General features: G+C 48.3%; 1 protein-coding gene, 1 long non-coding RNA gene and 1 pseudogene across 3 annotated transcripts in view; 2 read left to right on the forward strand and 1 right to left on the reverse strand.

The window, feature by feature from the left end:
* LOC138844972 (uncharacterized) overlaps positions 1-16,986 on the forward strand; it is a 38,885-nt gene extending 21,899 nt beyond the window's left edge. The window contains exons 2-3 of one of the 2 annotated variants that reach the window (XR_011381506.1): positions 1-82; positions 260-16,986. This is a non-coding gene — a long non-coding RNA (uncharacterized lncRNA). The other variant, XR_011381505.1, reaches the window with a different exon arrangement.
* Positions 5,120-27,671, reverse strand: FAM89A (family with sequence similarity 89 member A). Its single transcript, XM_051820713.2, has 2 exons — positions 27,311-27,671; positions 5,120-6,906 (listed from the first exon to the last, which is right to left on the reverse strand). Exons 1-2 carry the CDS (start codon positions 27,593-27,595, stop codon positions 6,643-6,645), a joined length of 549 nt encoding a protein of 182 aa, XP_051676673.2. The 5' UTR covers positions 27,596-27,671; the 3' UTR covers positions 5,120-6,642.
* LOC127483652 (U2 spliceosomal RNA) lies at positions 14,819-14,933 on the forward strand (annotated as a pseudogene).
* Positions 27,672-27,964: the final 293 nt, after the last annotated feature.

Below are 27,964 nucleotides of genomic sequence, written 5' to 3' on the forward strand. Positions count from 1 at the left end.
TCTACAGTAACTACAGGAACTGTCGGAGGGGCCTGATGAGAGAGCACCTGTTCTTCAAATTCTTTCTACCTAGTTTCCTGAGGTATGTACGCCCAGAGACACACCAAATACATGGGCAGGATTACTAGCTGGCCCTTATCAAAAATCCTGGGGCTTTCCTACCATTGTCCTGGACTCTGAAATTTCACAGGAGCTTTCCTGCCTCTTTAACTCTAGAGGCCATCTGAAATGGTATATCACCCTTTCTCCCTGAACCCAGGTAGCATCTTGGCACCCTAAGGGCAGGAGAGAGAGAATGAAAGGTAAGGCTCTGGGATGGGGCCGATCTAGGCTGTCCAGTCTGACTTCCCTCCTAAGTCGTGCCCTAGGAAGAGAACAGGGCGTGCCTCTCAGGCCACGTCTATTTCTCAAGCAAGTGCTACTCCCACCAAAATCTGCCTTCCCAATAAAATGGTTTGTGTTCCTGGGACTCCATTTGTCACTAATTTTATTAGAGCTTCTCTTAGCTGGGGACAGAATGGAAAACAGGGAGGAGACTCTGAGCTTCTGCCCAAGGTTGAGGATGTCTAATTCTCCAGGTGGCACTCACTATTCTCCTGGGACACCTGCCTCCTAGGCTATAGTCCCTTCCCTTACTATTGCTTCATGTGTTTTCTGCTGTTTGTTTTTTTGTTTGTTTGTTTGGGTTTTTTTGGTAATATTGCATTGTTAGTGACTTTAATCAACATTCTGCATTCTGCACACTAGAGCTGCTTGGACTTTTACCACCTGTAAGCTTTCTTCAGGCAGAAAGGTGAAATTGAATTGCCAGCTCGCCTACTTGGGAGTGATGTGAGTTGCTTCAGAGCCTCCCCATCTACTCGTAACTCCACACTTTGAAGGAAACCACGCCTGCTCACGCAGAAGTCAAACCAAGCCCCAGGAAAACAAGCACTACACAACAAATTAAATAATCAGCAAGGTCACGTTAAGACTAAGAGGTTGTACTCGATAATCTCCTTCGATTTTACATTATCTCACAGCACTCACCTGTGCCTTAAACATGGCTGCAGCCCTAACTGCCACTGAGAAGGAACCCCAGCTCTGCTTTTATATGGTCGTGACCTTAGGCAAATCACTTAACCTGAATTTTAATTACAGAAATGAAAATGTTTAAAACCATACATTATTATACATAAGCATTTTAGAGGACCTTCTTCATGCTACATATGCCTTCTCACACTTTTCCTCTTAAAAGAGTTTACTCAGCCTTCAAAGTCAGCTCAGATGTGATCCTTGCCAAGTATCCATAAGTACTCAGCCTCGTTCCAGGCCTCAGTAGCCAGGTATACAATGGCAATGCTGTCATCACATGTGTTGGGCTATTTGTGAGACTGTAACATCCACCCGAGGCTCTTCGCATTACTCACCTTTGAATTCTTGGTGCCTGGTTCAACTGTCACCCAGAGAAGTGCTGTGTGAATGTTGAGTGAATGACAGCCCAGGTGACAGGTCAGGCTGCTGAGTGGAATATGGACTCTACTAGACAGGAGGGGAACTGTACTATTTGTGGACTACAAAGCTCTATGGCTTGGGCCGGCGCCGCGGCTCACTAGGCTAATCCTCCGCCTAGCGGCGCCGGCACACCGGGTTCTAGTCCCGGTTGGGGCGCCGGATTCTGTCCCGGTTGCCCCTCTTCCAGGCCAGCCCTCTGCTGTGGCCCGGGAGTGCAGTGGAGGATGGCCCAGGTGCTTGGGCCCTGCACCCCATGGGAGACCAGGAAAAGCACCTGGCTCCTGGCTCCTGCCATCGGATCAGCGCGGTGCGCCGGCCGCAGCGCGCCGGCCGCGGCGGCCATTGGAGGGTGAACCAACGGCAAAGGAAGACCTTTCTCTCTGTCTCTCTCTCTCACTGTCCACTCTGCCTGTCAAAAAAAAAAAAAAAAAAAAAAAAAAAAAAAAAAAAAAAAGCTCTATGGCTTTAGCTAAGCTAAAGTCCACTACTGTGGACTGGGCCTTACAGAATAATCATGGTTTCCCCCAGCTTCCATCCGTTAATGCTACCTACTTCTCTTCCCACCTAGGAGACTCTCAGTTGGACACTCAATCTAACTTCAAGAATGGCAAGGAAATGCCACTCTGAGCTTAAAGGTAATTATTTCTACCACTAAGACACTAGTGGAATTTATTTTCTAATTATTTGTGGAACCTTTATAAAGAGGGTATATTAGAAAATATTTAGAGGCGAGTTGTGGCACAGCAGGTTAAGCTACCGCTTCTGGTGTCACCCTCTCATATCAAAGTGCTGGTTCATGTCCTGGTGGCTCTGCTTCTGATCCAACTTCCTGCTGATGTAACTGGGAAAGCAGCACATAATGGCTCAAGTGCTTGAGTCCCTGCCACCCACATGGGAGACCTGGATGGAGTTTCTGGCTCCTGGCTTTGGCCTGGCTCAGATCTGGCTGTTGCAGTGACTGGAAGCATTCTCTTTTTTTCTGCCATTCTTTCAAGTGAATAATTCTTTTTTTTTTTTTTTTAATTTGAGAGAGTTATAGACAGAAGGAGGGAGAGAAAGGTCTTCTATCTGCTGGTTCACTCCCCAAATGGCTGCAGTGGCTGTAACTGAGCCAGGAGCCAGAAGCTTCCTCTGGATCTCTGACATGGGTACAGGGCCCCAAGCACTTGGGCCATCTTGCACTGCTTTCCCAGGCCATAGTAGAGAGCCGGATCAGAGGAGGAGCAGCTGGACACGAACTGGCACCCATTCAGTACACTGGCGCCACAGGTAGACGCTTAATGCCACAGTGCCGATCCCATAAATAATTATTTAAAAAATAATTTTATAGGGACTTGCGTTGTGGCACAGCAGGGTAAGCTGCCACCTGTGATGCCGGCATCCCACATGGTGCCTATTTGAGTCTCAGCTGCTCTACTTTTGACCCAGCTCCCTGCTAATGTACCTGGGAAAGCAGCAGAGACTGGCCCAAAGTACTAGGGCCCCTGCCCCAAGAACTTTCGGGATCCTGGCACAGCCCCTGCCATTGTGGCCATTTGGGAAGTGAACCAACAAATGGAAGATCTCTCCTTCCCTTCCTCCCTCTCTCTACCTTTCAAATGAAAAATTTTTTAATTTGAAAATCATAATTTGGTAAAATGCAATATCCCTTGCCAAACTGTATTTAAAAAAGTATACTGTGCATGGATTTATAAATGTTCTCAAAGGCTTGTTAAAAAGCAAAAATGGTGGGGCCAGTGCTGTGGTGCAGCAGGTTAAAGCCCAACCTGCAGTGCCGGCATCCCACGTGGGTACCGGTTCAAGTCCTGGCCGCTCCACTTCCGACCCAGCTCCCTGCTAATGTGCCTGGGGAAGCAGTGGAGGATGGAGCAAGTGCTTGGGCCCCTGCACTCACATGGGGAGACCCAGAAGAAGCTCCTGGCTTTGGACTGGCTCAGCTCTGGCCATTACAGGCATTTGGGGAGTGACCAGTGGATGGAAAACCTCTCTCTGTCTCTACTTCTCCCTGTAACTCTTTCAAATAAATAAAATAAATTAAAAAAGAAAAAGCATAATGGCTTATGCACGTAAGGTCCCTCACCACAAGAGGGATGTGGTAGCCTTCCCAACAGCATGGGAGACGCCCACTGCCTCTGTGACCCATTCCTCTTCCAACTCTGATAGACTCTCCAGCATTCCCAAAACTCAAAGGCGTGATGCATCATTACAGTTCCAGCAGAGCCCCAGAGATAGCAGTCCAAAGAAGGAACCCATCTGTAACATCGGATCCCCTGCACCTGAGCTTTGTTCTTGACCACGGCCCGCGGGCCTGTGGCAGGCCAGCCTCCTCCTCAAGCTGCATGGAGATCCTGGCAGCCCACTAGAGTAGCAGTGGTCCCAAGGGTGCTGGGCACTAGGCGGACATACAGCAGCCCTTCCTGAGCTCTATACAGAAGGATCTTCGAGGGTATCGTGGCTCACGGCCAGTCAGTGCAGCTGGGGTAGAGTGAGGTTCTGTATGCCTGATCCATAGACACACTTCTGAACACAAGTCAGGTGAAACACTGTATATTAACAATGCTAGGGCAACTTCTAGAACCATATAGATGCCCAGGCCTCACTCCTTCCTAAACCCAGACTAGAAGGGGAGTGGTTTGCTGGAGCCGAAGCATCAGTTTTTTTAAATAAATATTTTTTGTAGATTTCTTTTACTTATTTGAAAGATTTACAGAGAGAGGTACAGACAGAGAGAAAGAGGTCTTCCATCCACTGGTTCACTCCCCAGATGGCTGCAAACAGCTGGAGCTGTGCCGATCCAAAGCCAGGAGCTTCTTCTGGGTCTCCCACATGGGTGCAGGGGCCCAAGGACCTGGGCCATCTTCCACTGCTTTCCCAGGCCACAGCAGAGAGCTGGATTGGAAGTACAGCAGCTAGGACTCGAAACAGCACCCATATGGGATGCCGGCACTGCAGGTGGTGGCTTTACCCACCACGCCACAGCGCCGGCCCCCCAATCTTTTTTTCTAAAAGCTCTCCCAAATGGTCTTTAATGTGGTCAGAGTAGAGAACAGCTGAACTAAGTGCTCAGCCCATTGTTCTACAGGGCGCAGACTCAAAGGAACAGGTTCCTGCCCATGACCAGACTCAACATGGTCTTAACAGCTTTCAATTTGCTTGTCCCCCAAACAGTTGTCAAATACCAAAGACCATTTATTTCCACCCCTCATTTTAACTACTTTCAACAAATGAAATAAGCAAGAATGCTCTTCTCTATTTCTCACTCTTGCTTCAAATACAAAGTGGTATACAGGACAGTAATACTCACTGGTTAAAGATGGCTAGGTGGGGGCTGGTTCTGTGGTGTAGTGGTTTAAGCATCTGCCTGTGGTGCTGGCATCCCATACAGGCCTGGTTCAAGTCCTGGCTGCTCCACTTCTGATCCAGTACCCTGCTGATGGCCTGGGAAAGCAGACGGCCCAAGTGCTAGGGCCCCCACACCTGTGTAGGAGACCAAGAAGAAGCTTCTGGCTTCTGGCTTCAAATGGACTCAGCTCTGGCCATTGCGGCTGTTTGGGGAGTGAACTGGTAGATGGAAGACCTCTCTCCCTGTCTGTAACTCGGCCTCTCAAGTAAATAAATAAATCTGTTTTTTTTTTTTTTTTTTTTTTTAATGGCAAGGTTTGATTCCTTTGTCCAACCTGAAAGAGGCATTAATGAGCAATTATGGCACTGCAGGAAAGAACAAGGAATCTTTGAGTATTCAGACAGCATGGCACTAAGATCTGGGCATTCATGGTCTACTCTTGGTAAAATGACAGGTTAAACTCAACAGATGAGTAAAGCTTCTTTCTTTTTTAAGATTTATTTTTATTTATTTGAAAGAGTTACAGAGAGAGGTAGAGACAGAGAGGTCTTCCTATTCACTGGTTCACTCCCCAGGTGGCCACAATGGTCGGAGCTGAGCCATTCTGAAGCCAGGAGCCAGGAGCTTCCACTGAGTCTCCGACATGGGTGCAGGGGCCCAAAGAATTGGGCTGTTCTCTGCTGCTTTCCCAGGTGCATTAGCAGGGACCTGGATTGGAAGTGGAGCAGCCAGGACTCAAACCGCTGACCATATGGGATGACGGCACTGCAGGCCAGGGCTTTAACCTGCTATGCCACAGCACTGCCCCAGCTTATTTCAAAGTCATTTGATGGCAAGAAATAAACTAGTTTTCTTCTAGTATTTGATTTTATTCAATACAATCAGGTTGTAAAAACTGATGATTCTGAATTCAGAAAAAAATAGCACATGACAACAACTGGCAGTTGAGCATTTTATCTGTATTTTTAACCTACAAAATGTAAAGTTTTCATAAAATACTTTATTAAATATATTAAGGCTTAAGGTAATCACTGTTTTGAGGGGAGGGTGTTTGCTTCCTAACCTACTAGTTTACATTCAGAATCTTTAAAAACAAAAATGTTTCCCATTTTACAGTGAATGATACAAAACATTAGCTTGTTCCAGTTTTGTTTTGTCATTTTATTCAACGTATCTTCCTATTAGCTTCCTTCCTCCTATATCTGATTAACAAGAATGATATAAAGTTTTGGAAGGTTGAGAGTAAGCAGTTGGTTGGTGTGACCAGAAGTGCTTATTTTTTCAGTAAAAAGCGTTCACCAAGTCACCTGACCAGTTAGTAATGCAGCTTATAAATAAATAAAGCCAACATAAGAGGCTTAAAGGCTCATGACCCAGCAAAAGCTGCAGAGGCAGGGAACGGCGCAGTGCTGGTGTTCACACATCACAAACCCCAAAACAATGCGGGTACAAATAATCTACCACCTGTAAGGAAGTAACTAACCCCAAGTCACCCCACACGCAATCCCCTCCAAGGCCTCCTACAGGGATCCTCTCCTCACAGCCTTGCGCGTGCTCAGCAGGTGCGTCTCAGTACAAGGCTGTCAAGGATGTTCCTGAACACCTCTAGGTCACCCAGCAGAACTGCAGCCGACCAAGCGGAATGCCACCACGTGTCAATGGAGAGTCTCCTGCTACAAACTGACCTGGCAGCGCTCGCCCCTCAGGCCTGAGCACTGTCCACCATGGAGGAGCACAGGAGCTTTCTCACAAGAGAAGCAAATGCTGACGGCATGTCCAGTAGGAAGCGTAGCCCCCATGGCCCTCTACAGGGACTCCAGGACCCAGCTGCTGCTGGTGAGGGAAGAGACAGGCGGCGACACGTCCCGAGGAGCGCCTCGGTCCCTCCCATCCTGGACTGCGCTCTGCTCCTGGAAATATTCCTCGTCCTCGTTGAAGAAGCCATTCTCCAGAGCGTAGGAGCAGTCCGGGCTGGCTGCTGCCTGGCACGCTCCCTTGTATTCCTGAATCGACTCGTACAGGCTGTAGAGTTGGCAAAGCAAAGACATGTCCAGCTGGCGGAGGCCAACCTTGAGGGAAAGGGTGGGGAGGGAAAAGCAACAAGTCAGCAGTGGAGTTGAATTTTAGCTGAACACGCAGCCAGCTGTCTGCTGGTGCCAGCACATTCCTTCCTCACAGTGAAGGACTCCTGGCATCACACGGGTGCTTCAGCTTTCCAGTTTCGAGGGCACGTTGATGGCGCTCTGTCCACACCTCAGACATTACTCAGTGCGTCCAGGACAGATCACACCTATGGGGCAGTGAGCCCAGCCTGTGGAATTTACCCCGAGCTCCTGAGCACGGCCAGTGAAGCAGGTGCACCTCAGTCTGGTGACCCTAGTTTGTTTCACTTTGGATGCCAAGATACAAGTGTCACTTCCTCTGGCTACAGGAAGACCTACACTGGCCTTCCCAGCAACTACGTTAGGACCTGAGCCATGCAGTCATTCCAACTCCCAGGGCAATGAACTATGCTCCACCAGGAACAGCAGCTCACCAGCCAATGTGGCATACTGTCCCCTGCAGCACCCACCTAGACCAGCTCAGCCCCCAGACGTTCAAGAGGGACATCAGAGGTCCCTCTCTTCCAGGCAGAGTCAACCTCCTCCCATGCCATCTACAGGATCCTTCCCCAGAGCAACTGATTGAATACAAAGAGGCCTAGGAAGATGTGGAGCCTGCACAGTTGCTACTGGAAACTACTGTCCCAGAAACAAATGGTGACAGAAAACACTTACAGAAATCCTGTGTATTTGTTTGCCTTCAAGATCCTCCCTTGTCCACCTCCCATCCCATGGAAAAGAGCACAATCCGGACAGGAAATGCTTCGATTACATCAACCTCCAAAGAGAGGAGGGTCAGTAGTCATGCAGGGGACACAGGCATCACCGGACTGTTCCGTCACTGTGCCAACATCACGTTACACACTTAGGCCAATGTCATGGGACACCATTGTCTAGGCAATTCACACAGCCTGTGACTGTACACTTGGAAATGCAGCACAGACTAACACATCTTCACCGTTCGGGTGCCTAAGACCCACTCAGGGATCACATTGAACACGCAGATGTGTATTGCACAGCTGTGTTTCCAACAAGCTCCCAGGGGATGCCACTGGCCCTAGAACTGCTGTGAGCTGCAAGGGGGAAAAAATCTCAAGATGCTGCAAGGCCTGCCTTCGGCTTCTTGACCTCCAAATGAGTTATTTATCACCTTGATGACGTGGCTGATTGAAAAATAGAATAATTCCTCTTCAGGGCTACTGAGAAGATTACATTAAATAGCAACCCATTTTAGTAAGAAGTACTCAAGACATATGGGTACCTGTAGACAAACACACAGAGGAAGTGTTGCAGGATTTGCAACAGTTATAATCACCAAAACGACTTTAACCAGCAATAAGCATTCATTTTGGGACAAGATGAAGTGTTACATTCTAGGTTGCTCCCCATGCCCTTCCAATACCATAGATCTCCACATGAACACTGGCACTCTACTACAGCCTAAACAGACAACGAAGGACAGACTTGTGCTGGGTTTATTGGGCCTATTGTGCAAAGACACTAAGAGAAGACTTCCAGGTGGAGAGGCGGGCTCTGTTGTTGCTGAAGTGACTCCTCATGTTTCTAACATCCCTAAAGAAGCCTTCCACGGAGAGACCCTGGCCACAGGTCAGAGGCCTGGCCTCTAGGCCCAGCTTTGCCATTCCCAGCGGCATGCTGAGGTCCTTGTCCTCAACTGGCCTACAAAGATGGTTTAGATGGGCTCATTTACAGCTAGCTCATATACTTGGGGAGCTTCTGTAACAAAGTATTGCTTCTTTATCCTGATTGCAAGTGCCTGCCTGGAGAAACAGTTTGCTGGGCTGTGCTCAGAGGGCAGACATGGCTCAATGGCACCCTGCTCTCAGGGGCCAGAGTTGTGGTACAGCAGGTGAAGCTGCTGCCTGTGATACCAGCATTCCATATCGTTGTGCTGGTTCAAGTCCCGACTGCTCCACTTCCAATCCCACTCCCTGTTAATGCACCTGGGAAGGCAGTGTTAGACTGGTCCAAGGACTTGGGCCCCTGCCACCTTACATGAAAGACCCAGTGGAGTTCCTAGCTCCTGGCTTCATACTGGCCCAAGCATGGTGTTGTGGCTATCTGGGAAGTAAACCAACAAACTGAAGATCTATTTCTCTCTCTCTCTTGCTCTCCCTCTCCTCTCTTCGCTCCCTTCCCCACTCTGTCACTCTGCCTTTCAAATAAATAAAAATAAATCTCTAAAACAAAAGGCAGTGGCCGAACCAAGAGGTGCCCAGGTCACCACATCCTAAGTTAGACACAGTTGCTTTTTTTCCTGGTTAGAGTTTGAGACAGAGACAGACACAGAGACGTGGTGTGTGTGCACACATACCCATGAGGGAGGGTACCTGGCATTTGTGTTTAAACTACTCAGATGATTCTAATGTTCAGTTCTAGTGAAAAAAAAAAAAAACAAACAAACACAGCGTTACTGACATGCGTATCTTTCTGTCTTTCCTGGCTACTTACCTTTATTCTCAGGTAGGCACAGAATTTCACGCCAGCCAAACAAAAGACTACAGAACAGACTGCCTCTGCTGGGTTCTAAGCCTAGCCCCCGGCAGGTACATGGTCTCGTGGGTCAAGCCCCTGCTTGGGATGCCCATGTCCTGTACTGGAGCACGTGGTTCAAGTCTTAGCTCTTCCACTTCTGATCCACCTTCCTGCTAATGCACACCCTGGGAGGCAGCAGGTGATGGCTCAAGTGCTTGGGTCCCTGCCACTGGTATGGGAGACCTGGAGGGAGTCCCTGGCTTTAGCCTGGTTAAACCTTGGCTGTTATGTGCATCTGAGGAGTTAACCTGCAAATGGAAGATCTCCCTTTCAAGCAGATGAAAATAGATAAACATTCAAAGAAATTGCAACAGACAAGCCCTGGCCCTGGCCCTCACCAGTCATGAGACTGTGGACAAACTGCTCAGCTCCTAAAAAGAGCAACGGCTGCTGCCCTCCTTGTGGCAGTTATCACTTTCCTGGTTTCTTTGCCGCTCTGCTAGCATGCAAACTCTCACCTTGGGAAGCAGTGGCACATAGAGCAAAGCTCCAGGAACAGCAGCGCCCCATGTGCTACCATGTTCCTTCTCCTCCTCTGCCCATTCAACACAAAGTTGGAAAAGCAGCCCGGGGAAGGGCCACCTGGTCAACTTTGGTTAGAAGACAGCCAGCACAGGATGAAAAGATCAGCTAAACTGCTTTGCAAGGAGGTAAGTGGAAGCTGGAGACCCTCAAGTAGGAAAGGGCCTTGGATGTCCTACCTCATACCCTAGAAAGCAGGGCCTTCCAAACAAGCTCATTCCCTTGCAAACAGATGTTGTTATTTTATACAAAAATCACAATCTCCCAGCCTGAAGGTAGCCCTTGATACCAGGTGTAACTGCTTAGCATGCAAATCTAACTGCACTCTTTCCAACCTACCCTATAAGCATCTCAAGATCATTCCATCACCCCTACACCCTAAACAACAACAACAAAAAACCCTCTTCTCCAAACTAAATATACAGGCCCTTCCACTATTTTCATTATTCATGTTCTGGTCCACTAGTCACCAGAGTGCTTTCCTCTACAGTTTTCTCCCATTTTCCAAGATTCCTCTACAACATCCTCAGATCTCGTCATCTTCTAGAACTTGAAAGTGCTATGAGTACTGACTGCCCTAAAAATACAGAATAAAGAAGTCTAAACAATGAGTCCATTTGAAATGAATCCTTTGGTTTCCTTAGGTTGACATCCCATGGAATGTTTGCCCCAGGAGAGTCTCTAGACAGAGCAGCCCTTGCTGTGGTTCCTTCTCCAGGCCACAGGCCCAGCTCCCGGCCCCGTCCCTGCCTTCTAAATGTTTCCTAGCCTGCAGGGAAGGAAGTGCTAGATGCCAACTTGAAAAACTCCAATGTGCTTTTCTTCTCTAGGATTGAATTAAAGAAATATTAACTTTAATAATAAAGCCGCACCCTCCTAATTTTATACCAGTATTTGTTCAAAAAAATCACTGAAGACACTCACGAAGAACAAGATAAAGTTCTCCTGAGTCACTCTGACACCAACAGGGCTGGGTGATCCCAAGACTCAATGAATCACAGAAGTGGCAGTGAGTGACATGCTACCAGAACAAGCCTGATTTTCAGCCGTCTGGTATGGTCTGAGGTCAGCCCAGGTAAAAGCCTGGGCTCAATGGCTCTGAAACCTTACTAGGTTTCAAGGGCTCTGACTTCCTGTGATTCCATGTCCAGCTCCTCCAGACTCTTCTGAAAATGCCAGTTCCCATCCAGGCCTACCTAGTACACGCAGCAGGCAAGGAGCCAGAAGCAAAGAGCATGGCACCCTAGCCACGTTGGTAGTGCAGCACCCAGGTGACTCACTTAGCTGCCTTGTAACCGGGTGGGACACTGGCCTGGAAACACTCACAGAACAGTCCTGCATACACCTGTTACACAACCAAACACATGACAAGCACACAGACGAATTTAACAAGGATTTAAACCACATGCAGACACACCCACAGGCACGCACATGCCTGCACACAACCCAGCTTCTCCATGCCACCACCTTCAGGCACCAGACTTGCCTTCCTCGGCAGTACCAGAAACCCTCAAAGTTAACCAGGAGGACATGCGGTTAAGTGGCTCTGTGACAAAGGTGACTTGCGGGCCAGGACATCTCTTCCTCAGCTGTGTCTGTTCAGTACTTTCACTGACTGCTCTAGAGGAAAGGTGAAAACCCTCAGGCAGCATTCCTCAACACCCTGCAGGACAGGCAGGCTGAGGCCCCTGGGCCCAGACCCCTCCAAGCCCAGGCCAATCTCACTGCCCCTGCTGAGCCTCCTTGACCGCCTGGCCCAGCAGTTTCCCTCCTCTTGACAGTGAGGGGCTCAGCCACAGTGCTCTCCTTTTCCCTCATCCTCTCTGCCTGCCTTACAGCATTTATCATACCCCACTTTACATGGCAGGTAGGCATTTGGGTCTCCTTTCTTCTGACACAGGACAAGTTTCTTTAATGCAGTGACACTGTTACCCTTCTGGGTTCCTTGCAGAGCAGATAGCCATTTGGTGACCTGGTGAAAATGCCTGGTCAAGAGATCACACACACCCTCCCCAGGAACACGAGGCTGCAGAGTGGCCTAGTGAGGGGAGATGCTCAGCTCAGCAGAGGCCCAGCACACCCTAAGGGGCCCCTACAGCAACTGTCAGACCACTGGGTGCTCTCCCATGGTTCCCATCATGTCATGACTCGGGACAGACATCGGTCCTAGCGAATAACCCATGGTTAGGAAACCCACAGCCCATACAGGAGTGCCTAGATTCAATGCCTGGCTCTGGCTCCTGATTCCAGCTTCCTGCTAATGCAGATCCCGGAAGACAGCAGGTGATGGTTTAAGTAGTTGGGTTCCGGCCACCCATGGATTGAGTTCCCGGCTTTCAGCTTCAAGCCCTCAGCCACTGCAAGCATTTGGGGAGTGCTCAGCAGATAACAGCATTCTGTCTGTCTGTCTGTCTGTTTCTCTGCATCTCAAATAAATTAAAAAGAGAAGAGCTAAAGACATCCAACTAAGCAGTGTCAACCCTGCAGGCCTGTGGATCTGGAACATGGGAGAGAGGGACCAGCACAGAGGAATAAACTGCAGCAGAGGGTTAAATCACCCGTGAACAAGAATTTCTGGGGGCCGGCATAGTGGGTAAAGCCACCACCTGCCGTGCTGGCATCCCATATGGCGCCAATTCGAATCCTGGCTGCTCCACTTCCAATCCAGCTCTCTGCTGTGGCCTGAGAAAGCAGTAGAAGATGGCCCGGGTCTTTGGACTCCTGCACCCACGTGGGAGATACGGTAGAAGCTCCTGTCTCCTGGCTTCGGATTCACGCAGCTCCAGCCGTTGCTGGAATGAACCAGCGGATGGAAGATTCTTTCTCTCTCTCTCTCTCTGCCTCTGCCTCTCCTTCTCTCTGTGTAACTCCAACTTTCAAATAAATAAATAAATCTTTTTTTTTTTTTGACAGGCAGAGTGGATAATGAGAGAGAGAGACAGAGAGAAAAGTCTTCCTTTTGCGGTTGGTTCACCCTCCAATGGCCACCGCGGCCGGCGCGCTGCAGCCGGCGCACCCCGCCTATCCGAAGGCAGGAGCCAGGTGCTGCTCCTGGTCTCCCATGGGGTGCAGGGCCCAAGCACTTGGGCCATCCTCCACTGCCTTCCCGGGCCTAAGCAGAGAGCTGGCCTGGAAGAGGGGCAACCGGGAAAGAATCCGGTGCCCTGACCGGGACTAGAACCCGGTGTGCCAGCGCCGCTAGGTGGAGGATTAGCCTATTGAGCCGCAATACCGGCCAAATAAATAAATCTTAAAAAAAAAAAAAAAATTCTGGTCTTCCAGGAAAAGCCCAACCTGGCGAGCCCAGTAACAACTCCCACTGGCCCCACTCTAAGCAGGTGGCACCTGCCATCCCAAGGATGTAGCCTGGAAGGAGGTCTGGTCTCCTCAAAGACAGCTCTCATTTAAAACATTTTTTGAAAATTTAGAAGGCTCATTTATGAAAAATAAATTTTCAGACCCTGCAATTCGTACTCCCTTATTCTAGACTTCAAACAGCAGAACAATCACCTGGCTCCCACTGCTGTTGCCTGTTACTGGGAGTCCTTCCTCTCTCTGTTCAGGCTTCCTGCTTCCTTCCTGAGCATCCCCTTCTCCCCAGATGCAGAGTTGCTGGCAGCCCCTCAGGCTGCACACACACATGGCTCACCAGGCCACAGCACTCCTAACAATGGCCCAAACCCTGCGCACCCTGGAAACAGTCTCCTTCCACGTGTGATGTTAAACCTTAACAATAGGCTCCACACACAGGAACCTCAGACAGGATGGGGGTTCCCAGCTGGGTTTCACATCACTGAAGGCTGACTCTCCCTAGAGGCTTCAGTGGGGGTTCCAGCTTCCTGTTCCTCCTAACTTCTAAAAATGTGCAGCCACAACATTTAAGACATTTAAGCCACAACTATTAGAAGACAATTCAAATTTTTGTTGAACACAAAACATCATGAAAACCTTCTAAGATTTTTTTTTTTTTTAGAAATAGCAAAAAGACTCTGTTTTATGTAAGGAACTAAAGTTGCAATAATTCACTAGTGTGCTTAAACAAAAATGACTTCTACAGTCCAGCACTGGGGCACAGCAGGTTTAAGATGGCACCATCCCATATCGCAGTGCAGGTTTTAATCCTAGCCGCTCCACTTCCAATCTAGCTCCTTGCTAATATACCTGGGAAGACAACAGAATAACCCAGGTACTGGGGCCCTGACACACATATGGGAGACTGTGATGAAGTTCCTGGCTCCTGGCTTCAGCCTGGTCCAGCCCTGGCTGTTGCAGCCATTTGGAAATAAACCAGAGGATAGAAAATTCTCATTCTCTCTCTCTTTCTGTCTCCTTCCACCCCCCACAACAGCCCACCACCACCGTTATTCTCAGTAAGTCACAAATGAAGTCAACTTTGAAACGATGTCCTCCCCCCACCACCTCCACCAGCCCAGTACAGTTCCTCAACCTAAACGGACAAGGTTTAAAAAACTATGGCTAAGGTGTAGAGAGGCAGTCAAAACTAGCTAGTCATTTAGAAGAATGAGACAGCTCCAGATACATGTAGAAAAGCTTCTAAGTCCACCGTTAAGCCCAAAAGTTCACATCAAAGAGCAATGTTTGGAACATCTCACTGCTTGCATATAGGCACACACACATGCAAGCTGTTTGCTGGAAGAGGAGATGTCTGTTAGCAGAACCTCCTGGGAAGGGAGACTGGGTAAAGCAGGTGATGCATCACTACCTGTTCAATTTGTAGCCTTCTGTATTGCTTAAATATCTCCCTAAAAATGTATTTCTCTTAATTTTAAAAACATGTATAATTGCTTCTTGGCCTTTTGGCTAAGATCAACTGTAGTATCTTTTCATATCAACTTAAAATGTATATAATAAAATAGATAATGGATGCACACTGCAAATAGGACTGCATACTTTTAAACCCTAAGAGAACTAAAAACCTTTCTAAGAGAACTAATCAACAATCTCTGTAGAAAGCCTTAAAATATCATACAACTTTTTAATGAGCTAACTAGTTTATTCCTAGTCATTCACTGTAGAGAGAGAGAAAAATGTCCCTGTGCACAAATACTTCCTCTTCATCCTTGTTCTGTGAGACAGGTACTAACTCTATTAAGATGAGGGAAAAAGAGGCAGGCACTGGCACAGTGGTTAGGATGCCACCTGGGACGCCTGCGTCTCATTTTGCAGTGCCTGGTTTGAGTCCCAGCTCCTCTGCTTCTGATTCAGCTTCCTGCTAATGCTCACCCTGGGAAGCAGCAGACAGCAGCTCAGATGCTTGAGTTCCTGCCACCCAAGGGGCAGATTCAGATGGAGTTCCAGGCTCCTCGCTATTGCAGGTATTTGGCGAGTGAACCAGCACATAGCAGATCAATGTCTCTTGCTCTCTCTTTCAAATAAAATGAAAATAAATAAATGCAATATATATTAAAAAAAAAAAAAAAACAGATGGGGAAACAAGCACAGAACAAGGCCCTTGACTGAAACCAACAGTGGGCAACAGGGCCGGGGGCAGCTCTGCAGGACTCTGGCCTGGGTAGCTATCAGCCTGCACAGCCAACGCAGGGAAGACGGGAAGGGACACCTTCATGTCAGCACTGGGTTAGCAGGAGGCTGGGATCCCAGGCGACTGCTACCTTTGGCCTTTCTGAATTTTCTGTTTCTCTCTGTACATACGTATCAACTGACAATGAGAGAATTTTTGCAGTTATCTTTCTAAAATGTAATGAGTGAGGAAGCACAATATACAGATGGCGTATTAATCTGTTTCAGCAGAGATTTGGTGAATGCCCCAATCTAATCAAGGCGTCTAGTTTGCATCTGCAGGACTGGACTGTAAACTGAAGAAAGCAGAGAGCTAATCGAAGGTAACCTGATTTCAGATAAAGGATGTGTTGACAGAAGGCCACTGACCTGCATACTGTTTAGAAAGGGAAAATCAAAGAGAAAGCCTTCACCAGTGCTGATGTGGCAATGAACGAGCTATCAGCTCCGCGAGCTGGATAGAAATACCCTAAGGACGCTCCCCTGCGTGCTTTAATCCTGCACTAAGTGCACTTCCCACAACAGCAATGGTCTCCTCCAGAGGGGAAGAGGCTCAGTGGCACTGGCACTGTTTGGCCAGCCTCACCCCCTGTGGATACTCCCTACTCACCAAGCTGGGGACTAGAGCTGTGGTGTTTCAGGGACAGAGGGTGCATGATGGCACCCTCAAAGGAAGCGAAACCTAAAGCTCGCCCTTCCCCAAAGCCTCCCCACAAGTTTCTCTGCCAGGTAAAAATGGTTCAAGGTGGGTTTTCTGTTAACAACCGAGGCCATGCACACCCACAGGGCCCACTCTGTACCTTACTTAGCACATTCCTGTTCCTCGCTAACTCAAGCTGGTTTTTAAAGGGCTAGGGTTTTAAAGTTTCTCAGCTTTAATTTCTAGAAGGGAAACAGTGATAGGTTAACCGGAATAAACATAAGCTCTGTGGGATCCTTAATAATTTTTAAGAGTGTAAAAGGTCCCAAGACCCAAACATTTGAAGTCTGTTGCTTTCCAGCAGGGAGTTGTGGCACACTGCTTTGTATGAGTACAAACCATTTGAATTTTCAATATAATTACAGTGCTTTGTTTTTATAATCAAAGAAAAGTGTATAAAGATATTTCTTAAAGGATATGGTTGATTGCCTTTCTTCTAAGCCTAGGACAGAACAAGAGGAAATGGACTCAAGTCCTGGCTGCTCCATTTCCAATCCATTTCCCTACTGATGTGCTTGGGAAGGCAGAAGATGGTCCAAGTGCTTGGGTCCCTGCCACCCACATGGGAGACCCAGATAGAGTTCCTGGCTCCTGGCTTCAGCCTGGCCCAGCCCTCACAGTTGCAGCTATTTGGGGAGTGAACCAGCAGATGGAAGATCCTTCTCTCTTCTCTCTCTTTCCCTCTGCCTTTCAAATAAATCTTAAAAAAAAAAAAAAAAAAAAAAAAGCCCACTGTCTGGAGCACGCATTGTGATACAGCAGGATAAGCCATTTGGGATGTTGCCACTTCATATGCTACATGACATGGGATACAGTCCTGTCTCTGCTTCTGATCCAGCTTCCTACTAATTCACCCTGGGAGGCAGCAGAAGTGCTTGTGCCCCTGCCATCCACCTGGATGGAGTTCAAGGCTCCTGGCTTTGGTTTGGCCTAGCCCCAGCTGTTGCAGGCATAAGGAATGCCTTTCAAATAAATGAATTTAAAAATATACCTATAAACAAAAAAGAACCATTGTTCTAAAGATGCCCACTGGAGGCACACATTTAGTCCATCAGGAGCTGGCTTTGAGAGCTCTGCTTCCCATTCCAGCTTCCTGTTACATGCTCCTGGCAGGCAGCAGACAGTGGCTCAAGTCCTTGGTTGGTACCACCCAGAGGGAAAAGGGATAGAGTTCCAGGCTCCTGGATTTGGCCTGGCCCAGCCTTGGCTGCTGAGGGCATTTGGGAAGTGAGCGAGCAGTTGGAAGATCTTTCTCTTAGCATTTCACGTAAAATGAAAAAAAAAAAATTAAAAAGCTACACTTGCGGGGCTGGCACTGTGGCGCAGCGGGTGAACGCCCTGGCTTGAAGCGCCAGCATCCGGTATGGGCGCCGGTTCTAGTCCCGGCTGCTCCTCTTCCAATCCGGCTCTCTGCTGTGGCCTGGGAAAGCAGTGGAGGATGGCCCAAGTGCTTGGGCCCCTGCACCCGTGTGGGAGACCCGGAGGAAGCTCCTGGCTCCTGGCTTCAGACTGGCACAGCTCCAGCCGTTGCGGCCATCTGGAGTCAACCAGCGGATGGAAGACCTCTCTCTCTCTGCCTCTCCTCTCCTCTGTGTAATTCTTTCAAATAAATAAATAAATCTTAAAAAAAGATGGCAGCATTAAAAAAAAAAAAGCTACACTTGCCAGGGGATTCCAATTCAGTCCCATCAAGGTGGCGTGTACCAGTGCCATCTCACTAGTCAAAGCGATCAGTTTCAGTTCATAATTGATCATAATGATAGCATTAAGAGTCAAAGGGATCACATAAACAAGACTAGTGTCTGCTAATACTAACTGATAGAATCAGCCCTTAAGGCATTCAGATCTGGCTAAAAAGCCCAAGAGAGTATTTCAGGCATGGAAAGACACTCTGGCAAAAAAAAAAAAAACAAACAAACAAAAAAAAACACAAACAAAAAAAACACAAACAAAAAAAAAAACACCTAAATAAAAGATCTCTGTGAGTGAGATCCCAGCAGAAAGACCGGGCCATCAAAGGAGCTTCTTCTGAGTCTCCCATATAGGTGCAAGGGCCCAAGGACTTGGACCATCTTCTACTGCTTTCCCAGGCCATAGCAGAGAGCTGGATTGGAAGTGGAGCAGCTGGGACTCAAACTGGCGCCCATATGGGATGCCAGCACTGCAGGCTGGGGTTTTAACATGCTATGCCACAGCGCCGGCCTGGAACTACTTTTAATCTAGGAATAATCCTATGTATCTAGTGTGGTTTAAGAAAGCTTTAATAAGTGGCTTTAGCTGTGTGAAGATATAATAATACTATAAATGTTTTATGTATGAAGTACATTGTAATTATGTGTATATAGTATTAAATTTCAGCATATATACATATATACCCGCACCCCCCCACACCTCCTCAGCTTTAGGTTCATACTTATCTCTAATTTATTTTTTTTAATATAAAGCATGTTTTATCTTGAAAAAAATAAAATATAAAAAAAATACTATAAATGTTTTATATCCTTTCTATGACCTACGTTGCACAAAATTTAAAATGGTGTTGCAATTTTGCTTTGCTATTTAAATAAAATGCTATTTCATAGTCTTTTTAAAAATGAAACTACAGGGTCAAAAGACAGGCATACTCTGAATTCCCTGAATATTACTAAATTAGCTGGAAAGAAACAGTACCATTTTGTATCCCCAAAAACACTGCAAGAGAGGGTTTATCTGTAGAAACACTCCTAATCACTGGCATACTTTAAGCCTTTGCTAACCTTTTCGAGACAATGGGAAAACTTACTGTTTTCATTTGCATGTCTCTGTGGTTATAAGGGATGTTAAACACCTTGCCATTTTTCTGTTAAGGGCACTTAACTTGGATACTTCTGAGTACAACTGAGGGTCCCAGAAAGCTTTTGCCTAGGATGTTACCTGGGCTGAGATCATGGGTAATCTGAGAATCCAAAATGCTTTGAAATTCAAAAGATGCTGAGTTCCACCACAATGCTCAAAAAGTTTCAGCTTTTCAGATAAGTGATGCTCAAACCCATAAGACCCAGAAACCTATAGCACTCCTGGTCACAAGCATTTCAGATAAGGGTTATTCAGCAGACGCCTGTCAACACTTTATTAGATGTTAAAACTGGGAAAATTAATTCATCAGATCAATCCAGTCAACTCTGCACCGCTCTCTAGTCCCCATGTGTACCTCGGCCATCTTCCCCCTCAGCCCAGCCTCTCTTGGCAGGGAGTGGGCACTGCATTCACCCCAGAGGTCACCACTCCACTAGGGAGCTCTGGACAGGCAGTTCTGTCTCGCTAGATTCCAGCACTTCCCTTGCAAATCCTTAAACTCACAAGGCAAACATGTGCAAAACCAGGCTGGCCCATGGCTCTCCAGTGCCAATCAAGAGAGTGACCACAATGTGCTCACAAAAACAGAGAAGCCACACATGTTGTGACAAATTTCTGTAGACCCTTGGGGCAGGCGAAGGGATTTCTGTCTCCAGAGTTCCTGGGAAAGAGTGGCCCTGTGTGGGAAGTGTCTGTAGGGAAGGAGCCACAAAAGGATCCAGCGACCTTTGCAGGCCCTGCCTCATGCTCATGTGGAAACATGGGGAACGTGTGGGCACAGAAAGAGACAGGCAGCAGGCGGGGGCTGTCTTGAACATGGTGCCAGCAAAAAAGATTTCATATCTGACCTGGCCTCAGGGCTGCTTTCCTGCTCCTGGAGTCTGTGGTCTGTCTGTCCAGTCTCCTCCAGAGGATGCTGAAAATTTTGTTCAAAGGGCTGAAGTCTCCATAGAGTTTACATGGGCATTCCAAGAGCAAAATTGCAAAGCTTCCAATTGCTCTTGGTGGAAATGAACTGCTGGGGCTTTGTGGTCCTCTTCTCAAGCCCTCCCTACATTTCCTTGCCCACCTGACTTCAGAGAGCTACAGCAATAGCAAGGCAAGGCAAGCCCTCCCTCACCACCCCAAATTGTGCTGATGTCCTTGAGATGCAGAAATGCCAGGGCTATTGCTCCTTGAGTCCTTCTGTTAATGAACTAATATCCAAAGTGACAACAGCTGGGGCATTTTTTATTTGCATTTAACAGGTGATTGTGCCTTTCTCCAAGAGGGAGGGAAAAAAAAGAGTTAGATACTTATGAGTTAGGCAAAGTATCAGCTTATATACTCTACAGGTGCAAACAGATGAGTTCAAAGTAGTGTGAACAGTATCTTTTGATCCTTTCTATCTTCAAATCTTGGGACTATCATCACAACCTCACTTGGAGATAGTCTCAAGTGAATGGATACAAGGATCCTGTGGTCTGTCCTTACAATCCCCCACCCCATCCCAGACACAGGCATGCTTTCAGATGCACACCCTGTTTTATATTTGTGTGTGTGTGTATCTTTTGCATTTTTTGGAATGGACACTAGGACAAGTATGGGGTAATCACAGCCTAAAAACCTTGAGAACTATTGCAGACAGCCTAATTTTTGATTAACTGAGTCCAAGAACAGCAAATTCACACCATTCTTCCTTTCTGCTCCTGGTGCACAACCAGGGATAGATGTGCAAGCGTCTTCAGGGTCACCAAGCACATTATAGTCGATAGGTCCTGCACCTGTTTCTAAGTTAGCTTAAGACACAGCAAACTACTACTGTAGGCACCAGGATGACCCACGGAGGCAGGAGGGGAGAATTACACTGCGATAGCCAAAAGGGTTGTTTATGGCATTTCTCATTTCCCAGCTGAGGATCTGTAACCCAAAAGAGTAAAGTGACACCCTGAATTATATTGCAAACTATAACACCGATTTCTCACTCATGATGCTTGATTCGTGTATATACTTCCCAGGTCTTGAAGAGCTAGCTAAAACACAGATTCTGTCTTCTCCCAAATTCTGATTCCACAGAAAGAGGATGTGGCCCAGGACTTTCATTTTACCAAGCAGCCTAGGGGATTCTGGGGCTGGTGATCCATTCACTGGGGAACACTACATTACACCACGCTAGGGAAAGACCAGCAAAAACATAAGGACAGTGTTAAAGGTCATGGGACAGTCCCTGGCTCCTTTGATTAACATCAATCAAGAACATTGCATTGGGAGCCAGTGCTGTGATCGCAGATGTCACTTTAGATCTAGACCTTCCATAACCTCGTTCAAAGACTAAACCTTCTCTGGAGGACACTGTTTTCAAGCACAAAATAGACCACACCACTGGGGTATTGGCCATTCAGGCTAATACTTGTCTCCCGAAATCCACTCATGGACAAGTTCATTAGATACATGGTTGTTGCTGAAACTAAAATGTGTAAAAGCTAATTATTACAAGTTTCAAAGTCAGCCTCTTCCCCCTTAGATTCAATTCTTTATCAGACCGCTGCAGATAAGCAAGCAAAGTTCTGTGTAGACGATTCCTGCACAGGCAGGAGACCAAAATAACCAGCTGATGGTTTTCAAGAGAAAAAAAAAAAAAAAAAAAGGTAAAGATGGCTAGTGCTGTGGCATAGCAGGTAAAGCCACCGTCTACAGTGTCAGCATCCCATATAGGTGCCGGTTCGAGTCCCAGCTGCTCCACTTCCAACCCAGCTCTCTGCTGTGGCCTGGGAAGGCAGTGGAAGATGGCCCACGTCCTTGGGCCTTGCACCTGCATGGGAGGCCCAGAGGCAGCTCGGGGCTCCTGGCTTCGGACTGGCCCAGCTCTGGCTGTTGTCATCATTTGGGGAGGGAACCAGTGGATGGAAGACGTCTCTCTCTCTCTCTCTTTGCTTCTGCCTCTGTAATTCTGCTTTCCAAAGAAATCAATAAATCTTTAAAAAAAAAAAAAGGCAGAGATTCCAAGGCAAAGCTGCTAGAACTTGCTGCTGTGAGAAGCAGAACCCAAGAATCCCCAGGGCTGCTGCTCCCTGCAGATCTCCAGCGCCCAGGACTGCGGGTCTTTGTCTCTGGACTCGGGTGTGCCTCTGGGATATGTGTAAGCTGAATGAGCTCCCCTCACAGAGCTGCTGGGTGGGATGGTCTACATAGAAGTCTACACAAGGAAGGGTGTACACCAGGGGGCCCACTGACACTGAGTTAAGTGCATCCTACAGCTACAAGCAGGGTTTGAAAGGCCAACTGAGATCTCATTGCAAAGCTAGCCATCAACTCAGAGATACAAATCTTTCAAATTGTGGAACCCCGAGGACAAAGTGCTTTTCTATAAAAGGGGTCTGTAACAGACATCTAGTATCTTGCCAGTCCAGCAACCCCTGGCTCCATTTTGAGAAACTGTCCTTTCTCTGAGGAACACCCAGTCCCCAACCCCATCCACATGATGACACCATCTTAATAAACTACAACCCTGTCCTTGGCTCTGTTGGCAGGCTCAGGCTGGCCAGGCTGGCAGACTGGCATTCACCACAGAATTTACAAACTGGAACTAAGAAGTCTGGCCAAGACCGAGTGTGCACACTGTTGGCAGCAGGTTCCAGAAGAGAGGAAAAGAGCAAAACAGTGGGGGCAGGGAGGAGACTTCACTGTCCTGGGTTCCTCATCAGCCCTCATTCAAGTTTGTCTCTGTACTCAAAGTTATCAAAAAGTTCATGGAAAAAGCATATTATAAAAACACTATGGGGGCTGACGCTGTGGTGTAGCAGGTAAAGCCTGCAGTGCCAGCATCACATATGGGCGAGTCCCAGCTGCTCCACTTCTGATCCAGCTCTCTGCTATGGCCTAGGAAAGCAGTAGAAGATGGCCTAAGTCCTTGGGTTCCTGCACCCATGTGGGAGACCCAGAAGAGGCTCCTGGATACCAGCTTCGAATCGGCACCATTGCAGCCATCTGGGTAGTGAACTGGATGGAAGACCTCTCTCTCTCTCTCTCTCTACCTTTGCCTCTCTGTAGCTCTGCCTTTCAAATAGAGGGGAAAAAAAAAAAAAAAAAAAAAAAAAAAAAAAAACACTATGCATGGATTCCAGACATTTTGGGACCAGAAGAGACCTATCATTCCATTATTCCCTAACTTTGTGAAATGCCCTTGTATATATCCAGCCCTGGCAAAAGCTAGTTCAGACTGAGTTTCATTACTAATATGGAATATTTGCTCATGAAAAAATGAGAAATAAGCTAAGACCAATAAGGGGAAAAAAGCAAAAAAGGTGTTTTCACTAAAAATAATAATAAGCTGAAACAAATCACATTTCATCAAGGATGCCTTCATATACCAGGTGTTTATAAGCTCTTCAACTCCTAGATATTTCCTGATGATCCTTGTATCTGCCACTGTACTTTCTTATTTACATACACCCAGTAAACGTGTTGAATGGGATTGAAAAATATTCTCTGATGTAAAAATATTAATTTTTTTAAAAAGGTAAGGACATTTTTGGTCTGTAGAGCAATAACCATCTGTGTGACCCTCAAAGCTTTCCAAAAGGGAAGACGATGGGGATTCCGAGTTGTACAGAATTTCTCAGACTAGGGGTTCCTAGAGTAGGAAGTGTTGAAACTTGGGAGTTGAAGCCACAACTCTCAGAGCAGAACATGGGACATGGTTGTCCACACAGGCTCTCCCCTCTCAGCCAGGACACCAGCTTCCCCTAGGCTCTACCCCAGCATCCTGACTGTGTCTCCTCCCTTGGAGATTGCATTTCCTCTCAGCTGCAACCACTCTCCAGCCCCTAGCGCCACAGTCTACAATGCTAACTTACTCTTCCCCCGGAACCAGCCATTCTTCCTTGTTCCCCCAGGGCTGCAACTTCCCCAAAGATTGACGATCAGCTTCAAAACATTACTTACGAGGGTACCGCAAAAAGTCTGCATAAAATGGAATTAAAAGTTTACTTTGGTGCAGAAAAATTTTGAAATGGGGCAGGCATTTGGCCTAGCTGTTAAAAGGCAAGTTCAAATGCCCACATCCACATCAGAGTCCTGGTCCAAGTTCTGGCTCCACTCCCAGTTCTAACTTCCTGTTCATGTGCACCCTGGAAGGCAGCAGTGATGGCTCAAGTGGTTGGGTCGCTGAGGCCCATGTAGGAGACCAGGATTGAGTTCCCAGCTTCTTCCGGCCACTGCAGGTATCTGGGGAGTGAACTAGTAAATGGAAGCCCTCTCTCTTGAATAAATAAAGATTTTAAGATAAAGTATAAACAACTTAAAAAAATCTTTTTGAAATCCATGTGGTTTTTAAGATAACATTTTCTATCAATTTTGTGTGAAGACCTCTCATATACATAGATTTCAAAATCTTTTGCACAAAAATATGCTCATCTTTAATTCCATTTTCCATGAAATTTTTGAAGTATCCTCTTACACTGACAGGAAAATGTCTGCAATGTTCTCCAAAAGCAAACCAGAACATGGAATATGACCTGTGTGTTGAAGGGGGGATGTGTGCCCTGGCAGTATGGGGCAATGGTCAAACAGCTTTGGAGCCAGACAGACCTAGTAAGATCTATGACCTTGTAAGAGTTAATGAGGCATCTCATTTTTTAAAAATATAAAATGGACTCTGAGTATCAGTCTCATAGGACATTTAAAAGGATTAAATACAATAATGTATGGAGATCATTTGCATTTTTCCTACATAAGGAATATCCCAAAATATTAACAGTGAAGCTCTTTAGGTGCTAGGACTGTAAATAATTTTTAATTGTTTTACTTTCCATAAAAAAGCTGAAGTCCCCTTTGATTCCTTTTCCATCATTTTCCCCCCACCCTAATGTCTAGTCATCAATTCCTGCAGCTTCTGCCTCAGAAAAGTGATTTTTGGGGGCCAGTGCGGTGGAGTAGAAAGCTAAGCCTCTGCCTGTGGCACCCCGAATGCCAGCTGCTCCACTGCCGATCCAGCTCCCTCCTAATACACCTGGGAAAGCAGTGGAAGATGGCCCGAGTGCTTGAACCCCTGCACCCATGTGGGAGATGCAGATGAAGCTCCTGGCTCCTGGCTTCAGCCTGGCCCAGCCCTGGCTGTGGTGGTTATTTGGGGAATGAACTAGCAGATGAAGATTCTCTCTCTCTCCCCACCCCCCTTCCTCTCCCTCCCTCTCCCCCTCTCCCTCTCCTTCTCTGTAACTCTGACTTTCAAATAAATAATAAATTGGTCCTCTTTCTGGGCTTGCATGGGACTTTTGTTTTAAAAGGCATTTATACATTCTGCCATGACATCTAATTATGTCCCTTGTCACAAATCTGACCTCCAGCCTTCAAATTAAAGAGAGCAACACAACTACTCTGTAGATAATTCTGGAATGAACTCCCAGTTCTTATCTCACAAGGCCTCCCTACGGGGAGCTTCAGTTTGGGCTGCCCATTGAGACTCCCAGGACCCCATGTTAGCAAATCGATTTAAAAAGCCAGAAGACCAGAGCACTTTTACAAACCTTGTGACATTTTTTTACAGGGACTTGTCAAGACCTGTACTCATATCTTACCTTTATCTCAGCTAAAGATCAGGTCTCCTAAAGATGGCTGTTTATTTTCCTTGAGCTTCAAATAGGCCCTGGCAGCGCTCTGGTCCCAGGCATGATTATAAAGTTGCGGCTGTACTTCAGTCACACCAGGAGGGACCTGGAAAAATACTTTAGGGAATGGATGATGACTCCCTGATTTGTTTATAAAACCAGAGCCTCACAGGAGTGGCCTTGAGGTTTTCCTGCCTCTGGCTCATGGAGGGCATTTCAATAATTAGGGATGGGCCTTCCTCCCTCACCCCCATGTTTATGCTGTGTCTGAGTTCAGACAGTACACACACTGCATGCAGCTTTACTGAATTAAAATGCAGTTCACCAGCAACACCATGCTCCTGTCAACTAATGATTATTAAGAAGCAAACATGGCTGGCTTGGAATTTAAGGGCTTCTGTAAGAAGCTTAGAAAATCTTTCCAGAGACCAATGGAAATCACTTCAATGCCAGCTACAGCATGGGAAGACAACAGCTAATTGATTATAAAGTCTTAAAGCTGCTTTCTGGACTCAATTTCAGCCTTAGTTTTCAGAACAGACATGCTCCTGAAAAGTATGCATAAATTGAATTTTTCTAAATAAGATTTTTAAATGCACTAGTAACAAATTTTCTGGCAAATTTATTCTTCGGAGGGAAGCAACTTCCTGTATTAGATTTCCTAACATGTACCTGCCTAAGAGAGGGAGAGAATCTGGACTTGGTGAAAGTGGACAGCTGTTAGACAGGGTGGGTGGGGTGATCAGGATACCAGCAAGAAAGGAAAAAGTATTTCCGTCCCCCTCTGGCTCAGCCTGAGCCTGTGGGGGAAGGCCGGGGGGAGGCTCGCCATTGCCCAAACCCCTGCCCCGACCCCGCTTTTGGCTCAGCCGTGCATCCTGGTCCCCAGATTCCTACTGTACTTTCCAAGGACTGCGAAAAACCGAGCCCCATTGTTTGGCGCCCTTACACAACCCCAAGAACCCACGTGGACTTCACCCAGACACGCAGGCCAACTACCTCCCATTTTTCTCAAGCGGGTTTGGAGAATCAGCTTTACCAGGTCGAGAAGGGTCAGGGGCACTCTGGCGCACGGCGCGTGCGGTCGCTCGCACAGCCATCTGTGGGCCGGGACCGTCCCCGGGGAATCGGATTTGGACGCGGGCCGGGCTGCTCGAATCTGCTGTCTACACTCGTGGCGGACAAAACACAGTCCTCTTTAGGGCACGAAAACATTAACCGCGCACAGTCCCCAGCCTCTCCGGGGGCAGGGACGCCCTTCCCTCACCGGGGGCAGGGACACCCTTCCCTCACCGGGGAGCTCGGTTGCACGCGGGAGAAGGAGCACAATGCCGCCGCCGCCGCTCCGCCCCGAGGCCGAGCGCGAACCCCGCACCGCGCCTCCCGCCGCCCGGGTTTTCACGCCAGCTGGAACAGGACTAGGGGCGCTGGGTGTCCGGAAGCTGTCCTCTGAGAGTGAGGGTACAAGGAGGGCAAGTAAAAGGCGGGTTAACTTAAGAGACGGCGCGAGGGGCCAAGGGCCAAGGGGCCAGAAAGGGGTGGGTGGCCGGGCGCGGGGACTTCCGGAGCAGAGCGCGGCTGCGGGCGAACTTTGCCGGGACGGCGAGCCCGGCCCGCGGAGCCTCCTTACCATCTCCTTGCGGAGCAGCGCCAGCGCGGCGTCCAGGTTGGGGGGCTTGGTGGGCAGCGCAGATGCCCGGCCCCCGCCGCCGCCCGCGCCCCCGCGGCTCAGCTCGTCCTGGATGCGCGACTTCTGGGCGTACAGCCGCTCCAGGTGGCGCCAGCCCCCCGACGCGCCGCCGCCCGACGCCGAGTGCAGCAGCCCGCTCAGGCTCTTGGGCAGCGGGGGCAGCCCATCCACCCGCAGCCCCCTGCCTGCGCCCGCCGACCCCGGCGCCGCGCCAGCCCCGCTCATCGCGCCACGGCCAGGCCACGCGCCAGCTAGCCAGCCCGCGGCCGCCCGGACCCAGGACTCCCCCAGGCCGCCCCCTTCCCGGAGGCGCCCCGCCCACTTCCCCTCCCCGCGGCCCCGCCCCCTCCCCTGCTCCTCCCACGCACCCTGCATCCCCGCGCGGCTGCCCGGCTCGCCTCCGGCCGCGCCCCCAGCCCCTTGGGCCCCAACCCCGGCGCCCCGAGTTCCCTCCGGTCCCGGCCGCAGCCCCTCGGTGCCATTCAGCGGCTCTGTCCCCTCCACCTCGGAGGCACTCCCTTAGTTCCCCAGCTCTCGTCCCGCCTGTCTCCGTACTCCTCTTTCACCTGTCGGCGCTCCTAAGGTGGCCGAACG

This window comes from Oryctolagus cuniculus, chromosome 13 (genome assembly GCF_964237555.1).
Source record: "Oryctolagus cuniculus chromosome 13, mOryCun1.1, whole genome shotgun sequence".
Lineage (NCBI taxonomy): Eukaryota > Metazoa > Chordata > Mammalia > Lagomorpha > Leporidae > Oryctolagus > Oryctolagus cuniculus.